At 42.8% G+C, this 23,388-nt stretch overlaps 1 protein-coding gene across 20 annotated transcripts in view; it reads right to left on the reverse strand.

Annotated features, from left to right (window-relative positions):
* Window positions 1-4,851: 4,851 nt before the first annotated feature.
* Window positions 4,852-23,388, reverse strand: part of KATNIP (katanin interacting protein) — a 167,282-nt gene continuing 148,745 nt past the window's right edge. For 13 of the 20 annotated variants that reach the window (XM_037910893.2, XM_037910896.2, XM_037910903.2 and 10 more), the window contains 4 exons: window positions 18,494-18,595; window positions 17,826-17,986; window positions 11,690-11,778; window positions 4,852-6,054 (listed from right to left, as the gene is read on the reverse strand). In XM_037910893.2, the coding sequence (XP_037766821.1) occupies window positions 5,996-6,054; window positions 11,690-11,778; window positions 17,826-17,986; window positions 18,494-18,595 (411 nt within the window). In that variant the 3' untranslated portion in view covers window positions 4,852-5,995. Of the gene's footprint in view, window positions 6,055-11,689; window positions 11,779-17,825; window positions 17,987-18,493; window positions 22,739-23,388 lie in introns of those variants that run through there. The other 7 variants (XR_006284498.1, XR_005227078.2, XR_006284499.1 and 4 more) reach the window with 6 other exon arrangements.

Here is a 23,388-nt window from a genome sequence, read left to right on the forward strand (position 1 = left end):
TTGTTGTGTTGTTGTTGCAATGTGGGGTGGTTTTGTTTTTGATGTAAATGATATTTGTTGTTGTTCTGTACATGAGAGACAGCACAGTGCTAATGATGCCCATAATGGGCTAAATTGGCACAAGCCCACAATGGCCACGTTGTCCTCACAAATGTTTGTGGTGAAACAGGTGGGCAGGATACGGCATAGACTAAAAATGCCTACAAATTTTCACTGCCTTTGGGTTTTGCAAATGGCTCATGAATGCAAAAATGGTTTCAATGAACATCATTTTGTTGCTTCTTTTTAAAGGAGGCAACACACGTGGGTGAAAATGCCATTGTTCTCCAAGTAAGCACGTTTAACCACTAGTGCATAAAATTTTCATGGCGTGTGTAAATGTGCAACTTTAACTGTATAAGTGGCAAAAAGAAGTGAGACGTTTTTGCGATCTTTACCCATTCTAGGCACACAGCTAATGAAGCAATAAGAGAGGGTTTGTTTTTAAAACAACTTACATACATATAACAGCAGCAGTCTGGGGTTTGTTCTAGCGACAAATGAAGTAAGTTGTTCTACGCTTTGATAACATCTCTAAGGTTTAATTGTAATTTTTATAACATCTAATCAAATAAAATTTGTAAATCCCCATTTTGGAATAAGAAATTTGCAAACCTAAATATATAGCCAAATACCTTTTCCTTTTTACTATGCTTAAAATAAACAAGGTTTCTGTTTTTGTAATAGTAATTTAATGAACCAATGGCCAATCCTGGATGGAATTGGTTCATGAAAGAGAGGGATTATGTTGTAATAATGAGGCCAACAAATTTTCCCTCGTAGTAAGTGCAATCATCAAAAATAAGTGAAAGTTTGTGAACTGTCACAATAACTTATAACAATACATGTTGATGGGAAGAGATGCAAAAGGGAGGCAGAAAGGCTGAATCTGTACAAACAAAAACACATCCTGATATAACTCTAACTCTGGAAAACAAGAGAGGTGTGGGACTGGAAAGCAGTGGAGCAAAATTGGTGTGTCAGAAATTAGGTCTAATTTGTGACCAAAATAATGAGGGGATGGGCTATTTCACCCATCTCTATCCTTTGGTCGGGGGGAGTCCTTAAAAGAAAAGATTTGCGGGGGAGGAGAAGTTGTCATCTGCAAACAACTGCTGGAGTGAGCTTTGCCCATCATAGCCGCCAATCCCACCATCTCCTGGGACCTTGGGCTCTACTGTGACATTGCTGGGCCTTCATCGTCCTAATCCCGAGATCAGAGCAGGCTAAAGAGAGGGGCCCAGATGACATCACCGCTTCCACCAGCTGTGGCTAAATTCCCAACCCCACTTGGGATGTGAGATTTTGTCATCCCAACAACCCCCGCCCCCCATTTATCTTTGTTTTCCCCACCTTATCCTCTTCTCTTTCCTATCCCTCTTCTCATGCCTTCTGTTGGTAAGAATCTGGCTTAGCTGGCCAAGACTATATTTTGCAACACGGCTGAAGCCTCTGGCCAAAGAGGCAGCTAAAAGTAATGCCCTAAACAGCCTGACGATGGTACAAGTTTGCCAGGTCTGAGTGGCTGATCAGACCGCACATTATGTCTGTGTTTCTCCAGCAATGAGATTGCAAGTGAGAGTCAACACCAGAGACAGAAGCTGCATTTTCTTTCTTTGCTGTTCTTTTCTCTCCCCTCTTGTGTGCGGTTGTCTTGTTTTGTCTCCCAGGCAATGGGATTGGACCAGCAACAACAGCTCCAGCCCATCGCAACTAACTCCTTCTCTGTTTCCCACAAAAGGGCAGTGATTGAAGACTGTCAAACAACGGTTTGTTTCCTTCCAGTGACACTCCAGCTAAAGGGAAAGGGAGCCCGGCATAAGGTTACAATGAAAGCCTTAATACTTTATATTTCAAATGCTTGAACTGTTTTTCCTTCTTTTCTGTATGTTTACTAAAAGGCTATAAGAATATTTAATGATGTGTTTGCCATGATACTAAGCAGGCTGAGGTATCTGTATACGGAATCTCATTTAATACTGTTTACTGTTGAACAGTGACAGGGTCTTGTTAACACCTTTGGGCCCATATATGGAACAATTTACCGAGGTCACGATGGCTTCTCCATCACTGACAATTTTTAACTCATGCTTGGATGTTCTTCTAAAAGAGCTGTGCTATGAATTATTGCGGGGCAGTTCTCTGGCCTGTTATAGGTTAGACCAGATTATCACAATGGTTCCTTCTGGCCTTGGAGTCTATGAATGCCATCTAAATTAATGCAACAGTCCCCACAACACAAACTAGGTCAGAGTTCGGGTGAGTGGAAGAGACAAGATAACAGTGGAGCAGAGAACCCAAGGTCCAGTTGGTCCTTGGCCTACCCACTACCTGATGGGAGGGACTTTTAAGGCATGAGGCAGAGGTAGGTTTCAAAGAGAGATTTAAAGGCGAAGTGGCATGATACTACCACTGACATATCATGAAATAATGTAAAACTTATAAAAAAGTCAAAATAAATTCTAAATTAAATTTTGAAATTCAAAAGAATTTTTTTGGAAAGCTAAACAAAAATTCTGAAAACTTGCAAAAGGAAAATGTTTTGAAATGAATTCCCTGGTTGTTTCCAAATAATGATTTTCCTGGGAATTTTTTGTTGCAATAGAGACATTTTTCAAACTCTTTTAACTTAGATGAAAAACAGCACTGTCCATCCAAAAAACATTTAGATGGAAAATTTCCAACCAGCTCTAGTGAGGCCTCCCATCTCCTGTGTTGGCTAAGGCCCCAGGCACTTGCTCAGTTGCAGCTGTGGAGGGAATGCTGCAGTTAATGCTGCTGGCATAGTTACTTCCTGAGCAGTGTCTGGTGTCATGGAGCACAGCCAGTCCCCTGCTCTACTCCCTCCCATGGAGCCCCCTCTGTAAAGACATGCTGGTGCTCAGGCTCCCAAAAGTTCCCTCTGGCTGTGGCTACGGTGGGGACAATCTGGGGCTATGACAGTGGCCAGAGGAGCTGAGGAACTTTGCACAGGGTGTAACACAGTGATGGTTGGGGCTGTTGTACCCTGCCTATTTTAAAACCTCTATTTTGTTGAGACAATTCAGGAAGCCTAAGCAGCATGTATGTATAGTGGCTTGGCTCCCGGTGCAGAAGGGGAAAACGTTTCTTGCAGAGGGCCCAGTCACTCATTGCTGTGGAAATGCCCATGGGTGAGGGTTCTGAGAAGTTTCCTTGGCAATGTTTTCCAAAATCACCCTGCCTTGGGGAGGGAATGCGGAAACTTGCTTCCCCCACTGTGAAGCCCATAGTGGGTCCACTGCAAACCCCAGGAGGGCCCAGCTCCAAGAGTTTAATACCTTTTCCTGCAAGACATTGGGACATTTTGCAAGTTAGACTGTTAATAAGAAATTAATGTATCATTTTGAATGGTCCCCCGGCTGGCTCAGAGGAGAATGGGCAGCATTTCTATGGCTGATCATTCAGAAATGCAGAGCTTATTTGGATGCTAGTATCCATTAATCCAGGCCTATTTTGAAAGCAGTTGTAATAGACGTATTTCAGTATTGTCCACTGTCATGTTACTCAGCAGCTACACTCCGGTTAACTAGCCCTTCAAAATACAACACTCAACTTTATCTACCTATGGCTGTAGTATCTGAGCACCTCACAAACATTAATGACAATGTCTTCAACACCCCTGTGGGGTGGGAAATATTATCTTCATTTCACCAGTGAAGAACTGAGGTATAGTGCAACTTGACATAAGTAAGTGGTATAAGTTAGGGAAGCTTTTTAACAAGCACCTTACCAATAACTGTCATTCTGTTAAACTCCAGTTCTCCAAGACTGTCAGGGGGCTTGACTGCACAGTGATTTAATGCATAACAAGCCAGCATGTGACTATGCAGTGCATTAGCATGCTATGCACTCACTGCTCATGTGGGCTCTGCCATTGCACACTAAAAGACAGAATGTTTAGTGTGTAGTAGCAGGGTTCTCATGACCAGTTAGTGTGCAGCACGCTAGTGGACTGTAGATTCACACCCTAGTTTGTCACACACTAAATTGCCATGTATACAAGCTCTCACATTTTGCTAAAATTTCAGCTCCATTGATGGTAGCAGTAGTGGGAGCGATAGTGTAGACAAGATGTGGCCACTGGCCACAGAGACATGCTTTGAGCCAATGACGACAACAGTGCTCAAAATGTCAGTGACTGCCTGGAGCACTGTACACATTAATTCTCACCGTTTTTACCATCAGTAGAGCTGAACCAGTGGACAGTCCAACAGTTCTTGGATTACTCACTTTCCTAACATTATTCTATATGTTTGCATCTATACTAGCAAACTTTGTCATCATAATTCACAATCGGTGCAGCTCCACTGCGGAGCTAAGGCAGAATCTCAACTATGCTTAGGACTCAGGCATTTGTACAACCGTGTCTAAGTCCCATCTACACTACGGCTTCCACCATTGCTACCATAGTGAGCTGCTATAGTTATGAATTGTGACTACTAACTTTTTCTAGTGTAGACTAGGCTTTACTGACGATGGTGCAGACCTGGAACCCAAACATTAGCCCTTCACAACTGTACAAGTCCTCACCTGGACCTTCAATATCCCAAATCTACTCCAGTCCTGACTGGCAGCACTCCCTTTTGTTGCCAGGGGGGTCTTGGGCAGAAAGGGCCAAGAGAGGAAAATTTTACAGCTGCTTTACAATGTGGACAAATGCCTTCTAGGAACCAAGAGGGGACTTCCATTTCCTAATCAGGATCTTAACCCCGCTCTGTTGAAGTGACTTTATCTTTTATCTCCTGGCTGCTACAATAAAACTTTTTCATGGTCATAGCCAGCACATCAATATTTCCATACAATAGCACTTTAATGATATTGAAATAGAGATATAAATCTATTTTATATTTAGAGAAAGTAAAAAGTTCTTTTTGTCTTAAATACAAAATGTTATATATAGCTGTAATATCAATACACAGAAATCAGGGGGAGTACATTTCATTTCATTTGTGCTTTACAACTCAGCAAACAACATTGACCAGGACAAAGAATAAAATATATTTTTATAAGCAAATATACAAGCTATCAGGTTCTCAGATAATCCTGATGTAGCCTAGAATTGGCAACAATGAATTTGGTTGCTGTATCAGGAATTGCAGTGGTAAGTCTCTGCTTTATGTTTAAAATAGCATCTGGCTAAAAGAAATGTGTCTTATGGTATTTCAGTGTCTCACCTCTACAGTGAACACTGGGAACTCTCTACCTGGGAAAAGGAAGAATCTTTTCTATGGAAAAGAGATTTATAGGTTATAATCAGTGACAAATTTTAAGTGAAAATGACACTTACATAACTGCACCCTGCAACACAGTCACTTTTTTCATCACATTTTTAGTTGCATAACACCACACTTATAGTACAATATATCTGGACTCTTCAGGTTTAGATCCAGAAACATAATCCATTTATATATGGAACACAAGTTACCTACCAGAGGGAAAGAACTTAGTTTGCCAGGATGGGTGTGGTATGTTGATGACAATAGATCTGTTTTGTGCACTATATGGCATGTGTTGCTACAGCCTCTTTGTACACAATCCAGCATATAACCATGTGTGTGTAAACTCAGTGGACTCCAGTTAACATTAAGGTTCTTACTCAAAAGTAGGTCCACTTAGGTAGAGATAGGTAGAAGTTAACAGTGACTTTACTTACATTGTTTAGTGGTTTACCAGTTAACAGAGAATGAAAATTTGGATAGTATAGGTGCTGACATAATAAGAAACACTATCAGCATATACTTAAAATTTCATTTCTAAAGAGCTTCCTCCATCAAATGAAACTCCCCATCATTACACAGTAAAGATCTCAGGCCTTTCGGTGGTGGTTTGGGAGTGTCAAGTGGCAAACATCTGCCACGTGGCTGATTTGCATTCCGAAGTGCCAGGTGGTAGGCATCTCAGTTGGGTGGGCTCGGGACGTCCAGTTCATAAACCCTCAGTGTCTTTTCCTCCGCGGTATTCCTTTATCACGTATGCAGGTTTTTGGACGTAAAGCTGTTGGGACAGAAAAGTGTTCTGTTTTAAGACCAATAATACATATTAACAGTGAAGTCACAAGTTAAACCAGGAGAGAAGAATCAACTCCCTTTTCCACACCAGACAGAAAGCTATACCCTTCCTCCTCCGTACTGAGGCCCAAAGAAAGAGAACCCTCTCCCACTATAAGAGCAAGGAATGATTAGCCATTGGATCAAACTCCTAAGGGAATGGATGAATTCTCCATCCCTTGAGATCTTCAGATCCAGACTGGATGCCTTTCTGGAAGACATGTTTTAGCCAAACACAAGTTACTGGGCTCCTACAGGGGTAACCGTGAAATGTAATGGCCTGTAACATACAAACAGATCAGACTAGATGATCTAATGATACCTTCTGGTATTAAACACTTTGAATCTATGAAACCTTTTCCACAGTGAAAGAAGAGGACTGCTGTAAAAGAAAAATAAGCTAGAATCTAGCATGGCTCCTGGCTGAACAAAAACGATCTGATGTGGAAGTTGTACATCATTCTGTTTCTGAATGAAAGCTAGAAGAGCTACATATGCACAAGTACAAGTTTCTATTGTGGAGGAGATAGTTGAGAGGTTCAGACAGAATCTAAATCTGCGATGAGTTGTAGCTGAATCAGACAAGTCACATAGAGAGGCACCACCTATGAGAGACATCGCAGGATGACACGATGAATGGGATGGATGTGGAAGAAGACGAAGGAAAGTGGAAGAACATGGCAATATGGTAAGGAAAAAGAGCACCATTCAGTCTCAGTGCTAGCAATATACATTTCATCTTTGAAAAGTAGGGGATGACCTGAATGAGAAGAGGCCAAGGATGGACAGCAGTCTAACCAGCTATCTAAAGGCAATACCGGCATGGGAGCAGCTCAGAAGAAGCAGCAGGTGATCCCACTCCTCAGTTAGGGAGTTGATAGTGAAGAATGAGACCTAGACCATCTCTGACCCAGACACAGGGTGCTATCCTGACCACCCAGTGCTGGCACAAGAGATGCGACAAAAAGTCAAAGTGTAACTGTTCTGTACAGGACACGGTGATACCTGGATACCTTCTGCTTCAGCACTGATCTTGCAGGTCAACACAGAATTTAGGTAACACATAACAGAGGAAACGGTGGGAAAAGAATTGGGTGCAGGTGGTGGAAAACTAGCTCTGAATCCAATTGATTGCATGATATGGACATTTTTAATTCCTGTAGGTGTGGTTAAGGCAAAATTTCTTTCTCTTGGAGTCAATGGGGAACTGGTCTGAGTTTTGGGCAATATGAGAAACCTGGACTCCTCAGAGTCAGGAACCAGGGTGTGGGAGGTGAGGTTCAGTGGTTGAAGCCTTAAGTGGTTGGGCCTGAGAAGTCAAGCTAGAGTCAGTAGCTGAAGTCCAGAGCCTTGGGTCACAGCAAGGTCAATAGCCAGGGACTGGAGCCTAGGGTTGAGCCAGAGTCAATAGCCAAGAGCCGTAGCCAAGGATCAAGTCAGAGTCAATAGCCAGAAAACAGGGGGCAGGGCAAGGAGGTAAGAATAATGCTGGATCTGCTTCAACAGCAGGTCAGGGAGCTGCCTTGTTCCACAGACAACTTCCTGATACTCCCTCGAGCTTAAATAGTAGGTCTGGGTCAATCAGAGGTCATGGTAGGGGCTGCCAGTCATCTCTACCGTGGTCAGCACTTCCAGCAGTCGCTGGTCTCCCAGAATGTATGGTGCATTCATGATGGCTCTGCCATGGCAGCATGGAAGTTCTGGGGTCAAGTCCCATGAACCCTCATATCGCGCCCTGCCTCCTTCAGGGGTGCCTGTGGGGTATTGTAGGACCAGGTTGTCAAGGTGATATTTTTGAAACTCTTGTACAAGTCCAGGGGTGTGAATGTTACCGGCAGGCTCCTAGGAGCACTCTCTGGGACTACAACCTTCCCAGCCTATGAGGTACCACAACTGACCCCACTTCAATCCAAAGTCCAGTGTGGCCTGGACCTTGTATTCCTCACGGCTTTGAACCAGTGAGGGCAGTGGTTGTGTTCTGTCAGGGAACAGGCTTTCAGTGTATGGTTTCAAGAGAGAAACAAGGAAGATCAGGTGCAATTTGAGGGACTAAGTAAGCGGAGTTTGAAAGTGACAGGGCTGATTTTCTGACAAATCTGGTAGTTTCCAAGGATCGGGTGGTTAGCTTGTGAGATGGCCTGTTCATGGTGAGATTCTTAGCAGATAAGCAGACCTTCTTGTGTACAGAAAAGACTGGCCCCTCCTGTTTCTGGCTGTCTGTGTATCATGCATCTTAGCATCCTCAAAGTGTCCCCTTAGTTTTTCTTTTATATGGTGGATTCATTGAACCAAGTCAGCAGGCAGTGGGTTCAGGGAGGCTACTGGTAGTGCAGGAGGAAACGGCTGAATCCATAGTTAGCAAAAAAAAAAAAAAAAAAAAAGAGCTTTTCCCTGTGGAGGCATGGTCGGTGTTGTATGCAGATTCAGCATACAGTACAAGGGTGTCTTGGCTGTAATTAAGAAAGGACTGTAAATATTGCTCAAGTACCTTATTCATCCTCTCTATCCAGCCATCCGTCTGCAGGTGGTATGCTGAGGAGGAATAAGCGTGGACGTTTAGTAGCCTGAGGGTTTTGCGCCAGAGGCAGGGGAGCCCAGGGAGGCAGAGGATATTTGTTACTAGGAGCTGAGCTGTCATCTGAGCTGAAGGTACATGGGCACAGGAGAGGAAGTGTGCCATCTTGGTCAGTTGATCTACAACTGTTAGTACTACTGTGTGGCCATTTGATTTGGGGAGTTCTATGATGGAATTCATGGCACTGGCTGTCCATGGCTGGGGAAGAGTCTCCAGAGGCATGAGGGTGCCAAGAGGTTTCGTGTGCAGCACCTTGGTGCAAGTTCATAAGTCACATGAGTCAACATAAGCCTGAATTTCAACCCACATCCAGGGCCACTAAAAGAAGCAGGAGACTAGGCAGTAGTTTTTGAGGCATCTGAAGTGCCCTGCTAGGGGGTTGCCTTTACTCAAATATAGTACCTGCAACTATATATGGGGCAGAACATATATAGGGCCATTAATATATTAGAGACAAGGTGGGTAAGGTAATGTACTTATTGGGCCAACTTCTGTTGGTGAGAGAGACGAGCTTTCGAGCTTACACAGAGCTCTTCTTCACCCCTTCAGTCAGAGGCACTTATGGCTTATTACAACAATCTATAACCCACTAACCCTCCCCTAGCTGCTTCCACCCCTTTCCTCCTCATGAATACAGGGGTGTTAAAGGGCCACTTAATCTTGAATGGTCCCTTGAAATGTGTTTTAAATACTTATGCTAAACAATCTGTTCCATGTTGTATTTAGCTGTGACACTCTGAGAGCAGGTCTACACTTAAAACTCTGCAGCTTCTCCCATCAGCATAGACCTGGGATCAAGTCCCATGAATCCTCACAGTATGGTAACACAGTCAAGTATTTCTCAGTAAAGTCTACAAAGAACTGCTGATTAATTATGATTATTATTTAGAGAAGATTGATCAGATTCAGGCTGACTGACAGCTTCCATGAGAACAGTGGATGGAAATTAAAAACACCGTCTTGACTGGGTGGTTTACTTGGGGAGCACAACCAACCACCTCTGAGATGAATTTATGCCTTTCAAAGCTGATTAAAAACCCAGTGGAGACACACTGAGGCCAGTACTGAGGAGTATCATTACTGTAATGCCTTCCTTGAGGTAAGAAAATTGTCAGCCATGTTTGAACTTTGGGCATGGACAACCTCACCAATTTTCATCTCATCTTGAACCCGGTCTCTTTCTTGGGCTCTATTATCAAGAAGGTGGTGATGAGTCAGCGTGAGCTACACTTGCATTTGACAGATTTCTTTGATCCATATTAGTCCATTTTCAGATTGAGTTACAGAACAAAGACTGTGCTGACCTTGACGAGCGATGATCTGCTAGTAGCAGACTAGGGTAAGATGATTCTATCAGCAGCTCTTGATACCATTGACCAGGTGGAAATTTTGACTCAGCTGCAGGACTTTGGAAGGGTGGACAAGGAAGCCCTTCAGCAAGTTTGCTGCTTCCTCTCTGAAGGATTCTTAAGGGCTATGCTGGCCAATTGCTTGCTTTCCCTCAGGGCGCCCACATAGTTAGCTAACTCAAGTTAACAAATGCAAGGTAAAATCCTAGTTAAGACAAGGCAATTTGTAGTTTTCACATTAGTTAGCAGGTCGAATTACAGAATAGGCTCCCCCCATCTTTAACTCAACCTGCTAACTAGTGTGGGAAAAAAACCTGCCTAGTCTGCTATGAGCAGGTACCATCTGTATTCATTGTGCTGTGTTGTTTTCATTTAGCAAGTATGTTGGAAGCATGCCAGGAAGGGAATAGAGAGGTAAGCAAGTGCTCACTTTTACATCTGGGAAGGAGAGGGAGAGGGGGAAAGTGAGGAGGAGACTTTATGTGAATTGAGAAAGGAGGAGAGCCATGAGATAAATTTTCTCACCTATTATCCCCCAAGCTTTAAAGCTGTGAGCAGAGTTGTCCTTAGAGCTGTGAGATTTCAAGGGTTTAGTTACATGAATCCAGGTGTGGATGAGAGATCCTACTGCCCTGTGGCAGAGGTGTGGCCTAGATCAGCGTTTTTCAAAGCTTGGGTTGCGGCATGTAAGGCACTGGGTCGCCCTGGTCAGCGCTGCCAACCGGGATGTTAAGAGTCCCATTGGCGGTGCTGCCCAGCTAAGGCAGGCTAGTGCCTACCTGCTCCGACACCGCGCTGTGCCCCAGAAGCAGCCAGCAGTGGGTCCAGCTTCTAGGCAAAGGGGCCACTGTGCGCCGCACGCTGCCCCCGCCCCAAGCACCATCGCAGCCAATGGGAGCTGGGGGTGGGGTGTGCCTGTGCGCAAGAGCCACATGGAGCCGCTTTTGCACCTCCACGTAGGACCTGGACCTGCTGCTGTCCACTTCAGGCGCAGCACAGTCCGCTGTGCCAGGACAGGCGGGAAGCCTGCTTCTGCACCCTGACTGTGCTGCTGACCAGGAGCCTCCAGAGGTAAGTCCATGCCCCAACCCCGCACCCCAACCCTCTGCCCCAGCCCTGACCCCCAACCAAACCTGGAGCCCCTCCTGCACCCCAAACCCCTCATCCCCAGTCCCACCCCAGAGCCTGCATCCCCAGCCCAGAGCGCTAACCCCTTCCCACACCCCAACCCCCTGCCCCAGCCCAGAGCCCCCTCCCACCCCCTGAACCCCTCATTCCCAGCCCCACCCCACAGCCCTCACCCCCACATCCCAACCCTCTGCCCCAGCCCTGAGCTCCTCCCACACCTCAAACCCCTCATCCCCAGCTCCTTCGGGTCACAGGCATCAACAATTTTCTTCAACTGGGTCCCCAGAAAAAAAGTTTGAAAACCACTGCCTAGATGAAGGGGTCCTGCTGTCATGCTGGGGCAGGAGGAGCGTGAACTAGCAGGTTTGCCCTCATAGGGTGGAGGGGTTGGCAGGGAAGGGAGGTATATTTACTGGAGGTTCCCCACTTTCTATACTCTTGGTGATTGTATATCTGCCAAAAAGTGTGCCCGTTTTTCATTCTGTCTGCGGAAAGTGGGCAAAAGGTTCTCATAAAGAAATGGAACTCACCGGGATCAGCAGCAATCTGCTTCTTTTTGGAGTTTGTGATAAGTTGATTTTCGTTCATCATTCGTACATCCTGATCCTCTACATGATTGCTGCAAAGATGAAAAACAGACCAATAGCAGGGATAATCAATAGTCTATAAACACCACTGCAGCTATGGGGAAGCACATTGCAATGTGTTACCTACACCACTGCGAGGCTGCATCACTGCCACCACTGCCTTCTGTGAGTCACAGTCTGGAAGGGTGAGGCTTAACTCTCATATAGCCCACAGTTATAAACCTAAGAACCTAAAGTTATTCCTCACAATTGTATTTGTTGGGAGGGGTGCTCTCAAACACACATTCCAACTGCTACTACCACGTCCACTCCACAGCCTACTCCGACCTTCTCTACATGCAAAATCTGACCATCTAAACCAAAATCTGTTTTTAAATCAACTTCATTAAACCAGTGCAAACCCATGTAGACACTCTTAAATCAATTTGCAACCATCCTAAATTTATTTAGCTTAATTTGATAATTTACTGAATTAAGCTAAATTGATATAAAAGAGTTATAAACCAATTTCATACATTTATAGATTTCAAGGCCAGAAGGGATTATTATGATCATCTAGTCTGGCCTCCTGCACCATACAGGCCAGAGAATTTTACCCAGTGATTCCTGCATCAAGACCATAACTTCTGGTTGAACTAAAAAATATCTTCTAGAAACACATCAATTCTTGATTTAAAGACTGTACGCAATGGAGAATCAAACCTGTGGTAAGTTGTTCCAATGTTACCAAATTACCCTCACTGTTGAAAATGTTCTCTTTCTTTCCAGTGTAAGTGTGTCCATATGGGAGTGTTTTATTTAAAAGTGGATTTTAGTTAAACCAATGCAACATTTGTGTGTAGACTGCAGCCAGACTGTCTGTTCCTTTATGAGCAGGAATCAATAGCTTCAAAATCTCATCAAATTTAAATACTATTAAATACATAAAAAATGTCAGCTGGATGCTTAACAATAACATCTGTAAGGGACATTCTAGAACAGATATGCATTGAATGATTAACAACTACTGATTCCTTCTGGCCTTAAAAAAATTAGAAAAGCTATCCACCTCTGTTTATCCTAAAACAGGATCCATCTACGAAGTAAAGACAAGAAGAAAATGATTTGCATCATGTGAGACACTTTGTCTAAGAACCCACAGATCAGCCAAGGTTTGAAGTTCTTCTCCCAAAGAACAGAAATTGAAATGGCTAAATGGGAGTACTGTTAATCACCTAGGCAAGATCTGCGTACGGATAAAACCTCTTTCTCCCTCCCAACCTACCTAAAAAGAACTCCAGTTTACAGGCAAGAGTGACACCTTCCTAGCCTATGAAAAGTGGCCCACTGCACATTGTGAGTGGATCAAGAGATGAATGAGGAAGCTGCAAGTTAAGCAAACTAAAAATGACTGGCTGTAAGACTGAAAGTCAAATTGGGTAAACTACCCCAAGAAAAGCAAAGCCACATGTTTTCACCCCTAATTATAAACTATATATTGCTTTCCTTGTAAATCAAATATATCATGGATAATCTTTAACCCAAAATTAGAAGCTGCAAGTTTGTTTGCTTTGTGAGTCAGATCTACCTCCTTCAATAAGTGAATATATATATATATATATATATATATATATATATATATATATGCTTCTTGCTCTGTTGTCAGTCTTAAATAATGTGAAATGCTTATGTACAACCAAAGAATGCATTGAGTATGTCCTCCAGATTTAGAAGATGAGAAGGGATTTTGTTGATTTTCATTGTAAATAACTGTTGCACCCTAGAGGTAATAGGAATTGTCTGGCACAAGGAAGAAGGAATGTTGAAAGATATAACTTTGAGATATTAAGAGCAATTGCTAAAAGGGGTGGATCCCAATTGATAGTAGTGGCTAATAACAAAATACAATCCTTGAAATGAATTGAACATATAAAGGCTTCTGATAAGAAAAGGATTGAAGAAATTTGTTGTACACCTACACTATGGGATACCTATGGAAGCAGCAGAAAAACGGAGAGAGCTGAAATTGGAACACTCACTTGGCACATGTTCAATAGAAATCAGAGGGTGGCCCCTCCAACCAGCCTTGAAATTAGAGTATATAAAATTGAGGTCACCATGTGCAAATGGAGAGTTGACTGAATGGAATAAGAAGCTGCAGAATCCTAAGTGTGACCGATGCCCAGACCAGCCAGGTGGAAAGGACTCTCCCTCATCCCAGGTTAAGTGGATATGAAGAAGTGATGAGATTTCATTTAGAAGACTGTATTTCCCCTTTTATTCTTTAATATAAATAACTGTAGGTTATCTTGCCTAGTCTACACTTTGCAGTGAGACCTAAAGTAACAGTATATTAGATTTTAATTCCTTTGCATATCCAGGCAAATTGGCCTATGAGAGATAAAAAACAATAACTTTAACCACTTGCTTTTGACATGCTAAACTTTTAACTGTTGGACCAATCCATTCAAACTATAGTAACCACACTCTTAAAAGTGTCTTAAAGACAAGTTCATCCTTGGAATGTGATAAAAATGCTAGGTACTAAAGAACTGAAACTGAGTATCATAAGTAAATGTAATAAAAAATCTTGATAATTTACATTGTTGCTTGGTTTAACTGTTGAGACAACTCTAGATTATGATAATTGATTGCAAGACTGTATTGTGTGTGTGTGTGTACTACATATCTAGAACACTGGTTGTTGTCTACACTTGAGTGGTGAATGTGTGATTGTATACTAACGTGGCTCTGGGTGAATTAATAAATTGTTGGTTGGTTAAGACTAAGCATGTGTCCTGATTTGAGAAATACTGTTCAAGTTAAAAGTTGACCTGTAAAGAACCCAGAATGAGAACTGGTAAGCTAATGTTCCCTGAATTAAAAAAAAAAAGAGGTTATCCTATTAGGTTCCGTTCTATATTGGCTATAACACTTATCCAATTGGCAAATCTAGTTTGTTAGATTTTAGCTTTAAAATCTAACAGGCAGCTTGGCAAATTAACAAAATGGACCAACCCCATTTTATGCTTATATATCAAGCACCACAAAAAGCAACCCAAAGGGTGGGTGAGTGGGAATCCAGTGATATGATAGCTTCAGAAAACAAGAATTGCCTTTTTCCTTTTCTCTAAAGATACCTTATTGTACTAGATTTCCATTCTTGGAGACAAAGGAGGGATATCTCAAAATAACACAAAGTGAGACAGATTCTACCTCAGGCTTCATCAGTATAAATCTGAAATAACTCCACTGAAGTCACTCTGGATTTAAACAGGTCAATGAGATCAGAATCAGGCCCAGAGTTTATAAAAAGTGCTGAACAGTGCAGTGGGAAAGACAGTAGGCCAATGCCAAAAGTAACAATAAAGAAAAGTTTATACACACTTCTGAAAATGAAGGTTAAGATCCACCAAGTACTAATAGTGTGAGGTTTTATTCTCTCCACCACAAAACTGTGAGGGTAGGGTGCCTCTCCTTGGAGGAAAAAACGGAATGAAAGCTTAAAAAAGGCCAACTGAAAAGAGAGACCCAAGAGATCTCCTGAACTGAAAATCCTGGGGACAGGAGAGTTAGGGCATCCCTGGCTGGGGAACACGTTCTGCAGTACTGATCATTCAAATGGCAATTCCTTTCTTGAAACTAACTCCAAACAATAATGCTTTGTGAGTATGTGTGGAGAAGGTCATATAGTAGCTTTACAAGTCTTCAGAAGAGAAAGGAGACCCATAGTTACAGCTGGAGCTACTTGTGTCTCCAATTAAAGGTGCACTGGCACAACTCCTGAGCTGCAGGTCTGCCAGGCAAGAGCAATGAGAAATGCAATGAGACAGCCATTTGGACTGGACTCTTGATAGGAACATAGGACTTGCCATACTAGTTCAGAACAGTGGTCCAACTAGTTCAGCAATCTGTCACCAACACTGACCAATATCAGATGCTTTGGAGCAAGTTCACGAAATCCTATACTAGGAAGCTGTGTGATAACGTCTCCTCAGAAAAAGTGTCTCCTAAAGCCCAAATAGTCAGAGGTTGGCTTATGCCCTTGTTTATTTTTAAAATTTTTATAACAACTTTGGATATTCTTGTTATCTAAATAAACATCTAATCCCTTTTTGAATCCTATTATGGTTTTGGCCTCAAATGATAATGGCAAGGAGTTCCACAAGTTAGCTGTGTACTATATGGGAAAGCATTTCCTTCTGTACATTTTCAATTTGCCACTATTCAATTTCATTGACAAGCCATGTCAATCAGTTCTCCTTTATCCACTGTTTTACAATGTTCCTTTGCAGAAACCATACTGGTTAGATCCTATTATATAATCACCTTCTAACTGTTTTATATCTGTACTCTTAATTATCAATTAGCCAATTTACCAGGCACAGATATAAGGCTCACCGGCCAGTATTTCCTCAGATCACAACTCTTTTTATTTATAGATACAACATTTAATACCCACTCTGGTATCAATTCTTTGGTATCACAGCTGATATTTATGAGAGATTGCACAGTTAAGTCACAGCTTTCTTAAGTTCTTTTAGAACTCTTGGATGAATTCCATGTGGGCCTGGTGACTTATTGCTTTTAATTTGTATCAGCATCTCTCATTTTGACACTTCAGTCTGATAGTACCTCATCTCCATTACCAGTAAAAAGAATCTCCCCAACATTGTCTGGGGAAGATTGTTGCAAAGGTCCTTATCCCCCTTAATTGCTCCCTTTAACTCTAGTGATCCAGCAGACCCACCAACAAGAGTATTGCAGGCTTCCTGCTAATGACATACTTAAATAATTTCTTATTGTTTGTGTGATGGGCATGGAGCTGCTCCTTAATAACTGAGGAATAGTGTGTGTTGATTTGATATGTTTACTGTATGAAAATATTGGGTTAGTTTAATAGGCTGTTGTAAGGAAAAGTAAGCAGGAAGAAAACAATAGCTTGAGATAAGCCACTCCATGGTAAACCCTTGAGGGTTACCGGAGAATGGCTGAGCCATTGGCTCTGAGGAGCCTGGCTTGACCTCCTATTTAGCCCAAAGGACTGGATTGATCCAGAAGGGAACAAGCCCAGGGACTCTCTGGCAGAGAAAAAAGGACTCTTTCTCTCTAGAGATGAGATAGTTGCTGGGTAACTGGACAGGGAAAGCAGACTGATGCCAAAACCACTGGGGTGTCTGAAGAAGGTAGACCTGCTTAGGTCACTATGAAGGGATGGTAAACCTTAAGTATGAATGATAGACATGTATGTAGATGGTTTCTTATTTTAAAATCAATTTTTTCCTATTATGCTTTGTTTCTTTGTGAAAATAAACAAGAAGGCTAGCTGGTCACTGTATTCACCACGAGTCACAGGCTCCCAAAGGGAAAAACTGCAGGTGCTGAACCCAGCTGAACTTGCTGTGTAAGTATGGTTAATACACAGGATACTGCTGCCCAAAGCCCTAGCAGTAGGATAATTGCAGAATTCCACCACTAGAGAGGTAAAGACATGAGGCCTGACTCCTAAGCAGGTGCACAAAGGGACAGAGTGACCACAAAGGGGACAGAGTGCAGTTAGCCCTGTAACATCAATTTGTTTTTCTACCTTTAGCTATTTGCTCCTTGAAATGCATCTGGGCCCTACTAATTTCCTTCTTATATTTTCATCCTGTAATTTATGCTTCTTTTAATTGGCTTCACTAAGGTTGGTTTTCCATATTCTGAAAGATCTCTGGCTTGAATAACCTCTCAAACCTTACCAGTTAGCCAGACTGGTTTACTGCTTACCTTCTTGTTCTATGGTATGTATACTTTGTGAGACTCTATTATTGTTTCCTTTAGTAGAATTGATGCCAAATGGAAGGATTTTAATTTTTTTTTTTTTTTTTTACTTTTGACACTAACTTCCTCATTTTATTAAAATCTACTTTTCTAAAATTTAACATCACTGGGTTGGTATCTGATCCTTTGAATACAACATACAGCACAATTGCTTTCTATGCCAGTCAGTACATAGCACTGCAATTCTTGACAGTAATGTAGAAGTTGCTGACATCAGCCACTGGAGATAAAATTATGTAAATAGGATTCCTCATTAAAATGAAAGCCCAGCACATACCTAATAACTGTATTCTTCTCTCGTTGGCAAATCCTCTCATCATCTGTAAAGAGAATGGTATGATATGGGACCACAGGGTCGCAAGTGGGCAGGATGCCATGCACTATGTGGCTCACCATGTCTAGAATTCCATTGTACACAAGCAAGTCATCTACAAGAAGCTGGAAACACAAAACAATCAAGAATCAGTTTTGTTCAAGCAACAGTTTATATTATTATTCATGAAAACTGAAAACTCTTCTGGAAAAAGCATCTGAATGAAATGTCATTGCTCTCAATACAGTCCTCTCTGTCAGCTGAATAGGAGTTGCACCATTTGTTCCAGGAGAGCTGCTCACTAGTTTAGCTGCATCTCTGTATCAAACAGTTTGCATCTCTCTCAGTTTGCCTCTGGTGCTTTCTCACACTCTGTCTCCTGGCAGATTAGTTTCTAATAAAATATATGAGCAGGCATAGAAGACCTGACTACACCCTATTACAGAAATTGATTCTGTTATTCTGCATGTTATTAACTTTAATGAATCATCATGTTTTTAAAAACTTAGACATTTATGTTGAAGTTGCACACAAAAAGAGTGAATCACACTGTGATAAATTATGAGTATGAAATAAAAAAGGAAAATTAGGGCAAGCTGACTCATAAAAATTGCTTATGAATAAGTACTTACACCAAATTCTCTCACTCCCCTTTGGGGAGTTTTTGCATAATTCCACAGTTTGATCATTGACACAGTAGTGGGCAGGTCAAAAATAACATAAACCCTATTCACCTGTCAGAGAAAAGAATTCATTTAATTTTCAGTAAAACATGACAAACATCAAATGAAGGAATGCAAACATAAAGCATGACAAACGTGAAGAACAAGACTCAAATTTTGTATTAAAGGAGCAGAGCTGGAAAGCAGAAAAATGATATTTAAGCATTTAATGAGTTCAACTATCATCTCCATGCCAAAGATTCACAGATCTAGTTCTCCACTCTGGACCTCTCTCCTGTTCAGACTGAAATCTCAGCTTGTCTCTCTAACTTCTCCTCCTGGATGTCCAGCCATTAGCTTAACCCACAACAGAGCTCTTCTTTCTTCACCCAAAGCCTTTCCCTCTCCCTCCTCTCTCAGTTACTGTGGCCAGCACCACCTTCCTGCTTGTCTCTCATGCCTGGAACCAGGGCGTCCTCTTTGACTCTGATCTTGGTCTAGGTTCACTGATTCAGGCTAGTCGAAATCTTGCTGCTTCTTCCTGCACAACATCTCTAAGACCTGGCCTTGCCATCCACATAACTAAAACGCTCACCTAGGCCCTCATCATCTCATGTCTCGACTGCTGCAACATGTCCTTGACAAATGCAATCTTCACCACTTACTTCCATCCAAAATGCTATGGCAAAGATCATGTTCCTGCCTCATCACTCCAACCATGTCCCTCCACTCTGCACATCTCTCCACTGGCTCCTCCCTTGCTATTGCATCAAAAACTACTGGTCTTGGTTATAAGGCCCTTGTGGCCTATCCCCACTTACCTTTCATTTCTGATACGCTATCGAGATAATGACTCTCCCCTCTGCATTCCTAACAATGTCTCCTCCACTGCCCACTTGTTACATTTTCCAACAAGCACCTTGGTGCTGTGTTCCATGCTGCCCCTTTTGCCCAGGAACTACTCCTCATAACATTTGTAATGCTACCTCATTGTCCTCTTTCAGATCCCTTAAAACTCCGCTTTGCCCTGAGGCTGACTAAAAACTTAACATAGCTGGCTAGGATCGTCACATTGCTTCCGTGTGCTCCCCCTCTGTTGGTTGCGTCAGCCTGTTGTCTCGTCTCATATTCAGACTGTAAGCTCTTTGGGGTAGGGACTGTCCCTGTGTTCTGTGTTTGTACAGCACCTAGCACCACAGGGTTCTGATCCATGACTGGGACCTCCTCAGCACTACTGTAATTCAGGTAAGTTTAGCAATAGACCATGGATAAGCCTTGCCACACGTTCTGAAGCAGTTCACTGACCTCAGGAGTATGCAAGCGTATTTTTAAAAGTTGAAAATAATAATATTCTATGTTTTCAATATATTGTTCTACTCTTATTTCTTGCTAGGATTCTATCTTTGGGCTTCAGGGAGAGTTTGGTTCCATGAATACATTCTCCACAGGGAGAGCTAACTTTTCCAGGACAATCTCTTTAAAGAAACAGTATTTCTGATTATCTTTAAGAAGGAATGGTGTTGTCATGCCTCAGGGGTCTTTACTAACATTCTTGGGGTTTTAATATGCTTTCTAAGGCGGCAATTAAGTATATACTACTGTAAATCTGGTTTCTGTAACTTTAGGTTGCCAGATGCTGACACTGAGTTTTTTATTTTCTGAATCCACCTGAAATATAGATCTGACACTGCCTTGCCTGTGAGAAGATTAATGGTGGTATTTAATATACTGGCTCAGCTTTCTAATTTACCTGGGAGCTCAGGGGACTGATTCTGCTCTCAGCTACACAATTAAAGATAGGAAGTACTCCACTGAAGACAATGGGCCAGGTTAATGGGGGTGGTTGGGCCCAAGGTGGCTCAACAGTGGCTTTTAAGCCACATTTGTGTTGCCTTGATTCTTGGACTGGCTACATCTGGTGCAGTTTAGTAGAATATCTGATCTGTCCTGCAGTTGAGAAAAACCAAGCCAGCCAAGCCCCCTGCCCTTCCCTCCACCCAGCATAGACTCTGCCTTGTGACAGTTACATTCAGGTACAATAATTAATTTGCTGGCTATTCATATATATTAATAGTAAAACAGCTATCAGAGATGGAGAAATGAATCATTCCGACCAACCAAATATCTATCTTACCCCAAGACAGAACTACTTTGCCTGATTAAATAAAAGGCGTAAAGAAAAAAGGAAGATTATTTAACAGAGAAGAGAAGTTTGCTGAATGTGTTGCAGATCTCCAGTTAAAGAGGGGCACACTTGCTTTGGTGGGTCCCTGGAACAGTTCAAAGCAGCCTGGCCATTAGGAGGCACATGCATTCCAAAGATTTGGTCCAGCATTCCAACAGATTCCATTACAGAGACTGCCCTTTTCACACCCCGCAGGATCAGCTTGCTTCCTCTTCCTGACACTAACCACCCTCCAAAGAAGAGGGGAAGGAGGAAAGAGCTATGTGGATGTACACAGATACATATATATTAGGGGAACTCCAGCTACTGGTGAGTTATTTTCCTTTTACTATCATGAAATGGGTTTTGCTAACTCCCAGTTATTAGGGAGATTAGCAAGCAGTAGACAGCTACAGAGGGAGGGCTAAGGAGATTTAATTAAACAAAAACTGAAGCACTACTCTCTCAAATCAGTAATCAAACTGGCATCTCAATGGAAAGAGGAATGCTTCATCAGGCATGGTTCAAATGCCAAGTACCAGCTTTACATATTGCCATAATGGAAACATTACAGAGGGAAGTCATTGAGGTAACCAGCCTGTCTCTTCTCTCTCTCCAAGTCCCCCTCAGTGGCAGCTGGTGCCCAAAGCAAATGGTGGAGCTCCAGTCACTCTGTGCCTTCCCCCTTCCTGCTCTTTACCATTCCTCCCAACAAGGACATAGGCAAAAGGCCCCACCTTAGCTCCCTCCCTCCCCTCTCCTGAAAAGAAGCCACTCAGCTGCCACTGTCAGACCTGACAAGCCAAAGGCCATCCCTCACTGAGCTCCCGAATCTCCCTGCTAGGCGCCGATGCTGCGTGAGAGGCCCAGCCCTTCACCACTGGGCTGCTAACCATCCATTTCCCTCTTCCTACGCACTTGCTGCCTCTGCTCCTGTTTAAATTTGCAGGACACTGGACAGCTCTGCTTCCCTTTCCCACTGCCACAGCACCTAAGGAAGGCACGGAGCTCTATACTGAGGCTGTGTTCAGACACTTCTTTAGCCTCAAAGGGAATTGAAAAGGCAGCCTGTGAACATGTGCTGGTCTCTGCACTGTTCAATACTTTCACTGGAAGGAGTTCTCTTAGGAGCTAGAGGCAACCACTTCCATCAACCTCTTCCTCCCCGGACAGCTGCACTGCAGGGGCTAAATGTCAGCAGCCCCTCTGGACTGCTCTCCATGGAGCTGCACTGGGAAAGAAAGGGGAGAAAGGATGGATATTTGGCAACTCCAAAAATATAAAGAGGGGATGATTTAATTGGTGGGGCTTAGTCCCTTCTGAGGCACTACTGGTCTGTCTGGTATTGGCAGTCCATTTTCATAGCCTTCAACAGTTATTGTTTTCCCCTTGGACATCTCCACAAAGAGCCAGATGATTCTGACGGGCTTAGTTGTACTTATCATTCATTTATTTATGATAGTACCCACTGTGTGCTAGACACTTTCCAAACACTCAAGGATAGTCCCTCCTCTGAAGAGCTCACAATCTAGGGGCTGGCAGGCAAGCTGACAGAGATTAGAGGGAAGAGGAACATTAGGCAATTTATATTCAAATCAATTTGATTCATTGTAGTTGAGAGGGTTTAAGTGGGACTTTAGTGATGCAAACGCCTTGAGCTCGGAGGCGAATGTCACTCAAGGAGCCAAGCAAGTGAGTACACTTTTCCCAATAAAATACACAAACTTCTAGATGCTTTATTGCACTGGGGGATGGAGGGAGGGAAACTACAGAGGTCTATCTGCAGAGGCAAACATCTGCACAGTCCTCAGAACGGGGCAGGGGAAAGAAAAATATTTAAATCCTGTTGCAGGTCCTGGTACGTCCTATCAGACTTCTTGAAATTGGAAGGCACAAAGGCTGGATACTTGCAGACATCCAAGGCAAAATCCTTAAGGCCTTTAAGAATTGTTAAGGACACCTTCCTCTTTCCTTGGATTGGAAAACACTGAATAATTTATACAACTTCCTTGGAATTGCAGCCACAAGAATCTCCAAAGCTTTGTTGTCATCTGGAGAGTAAAAGGAAAAGGTAATGAGAATTCATTCATTCATCCAGGAATCTCTTTCACCACCTGACATCCTCCAAGTCCTCTACAGTCAAAAATATTAACTCCAGTGCTGATGGAAGCACAGAAGCTTCAAGGAGATGATGGCTCTCAAGCAACTTGTTTTTCAGGTGGGTGAGGTCCACCAGACTGTTTCGATCTAGGAGAAGGTGCTCTAACAGCCCTAACTGTGAAATTAAGACCATACTGCCATGTAAGCTGAACACTGACCATGAGTAACACGAGATGGAACAGTAGTTCCCCATACAGTTGCGGAGATGCAAGGGAAAATACAGGACTCTGCTCTGGGAGAATGATAAGAGAACCAGGGCCAGATGATTCAGAGGATCTGACATTGGACACTCATCCTCTCTGAGAACAAATGAAGCAGTTGGTTTGCTGAGCGTTAACTGAAGTGTGGGCGTCTATCTCAAAGATTCATATGGATCTGACCTAAACCTCATTTGAGGCACCTTCCATCCAGACAATGGATCAGAGGAACCTCTCAGTGCAAATCCTGATGGATCTGTAAAGATTTTGCTCCAAGTCCCAGAATTAAATCCTTCCTCAATCCTCATAATAGTTTCTAACTTTAGCATTGGCTTGGAGGGTAT

Source organism: Chelonia mydas, chromosome 10 (genome assembly GCF_015237465.2).
Source record: "Chelonia mydas isolate rCheMyd1 chromosome 10, rCheMyd1.pri.v2, whole genome shotgun sequence".
Classification (NCBI taxonomy): Eukaryota; Metazoa; Chordata; order Testudines; family Cheloniidae; genus Chelonia; species Chelonia mydas.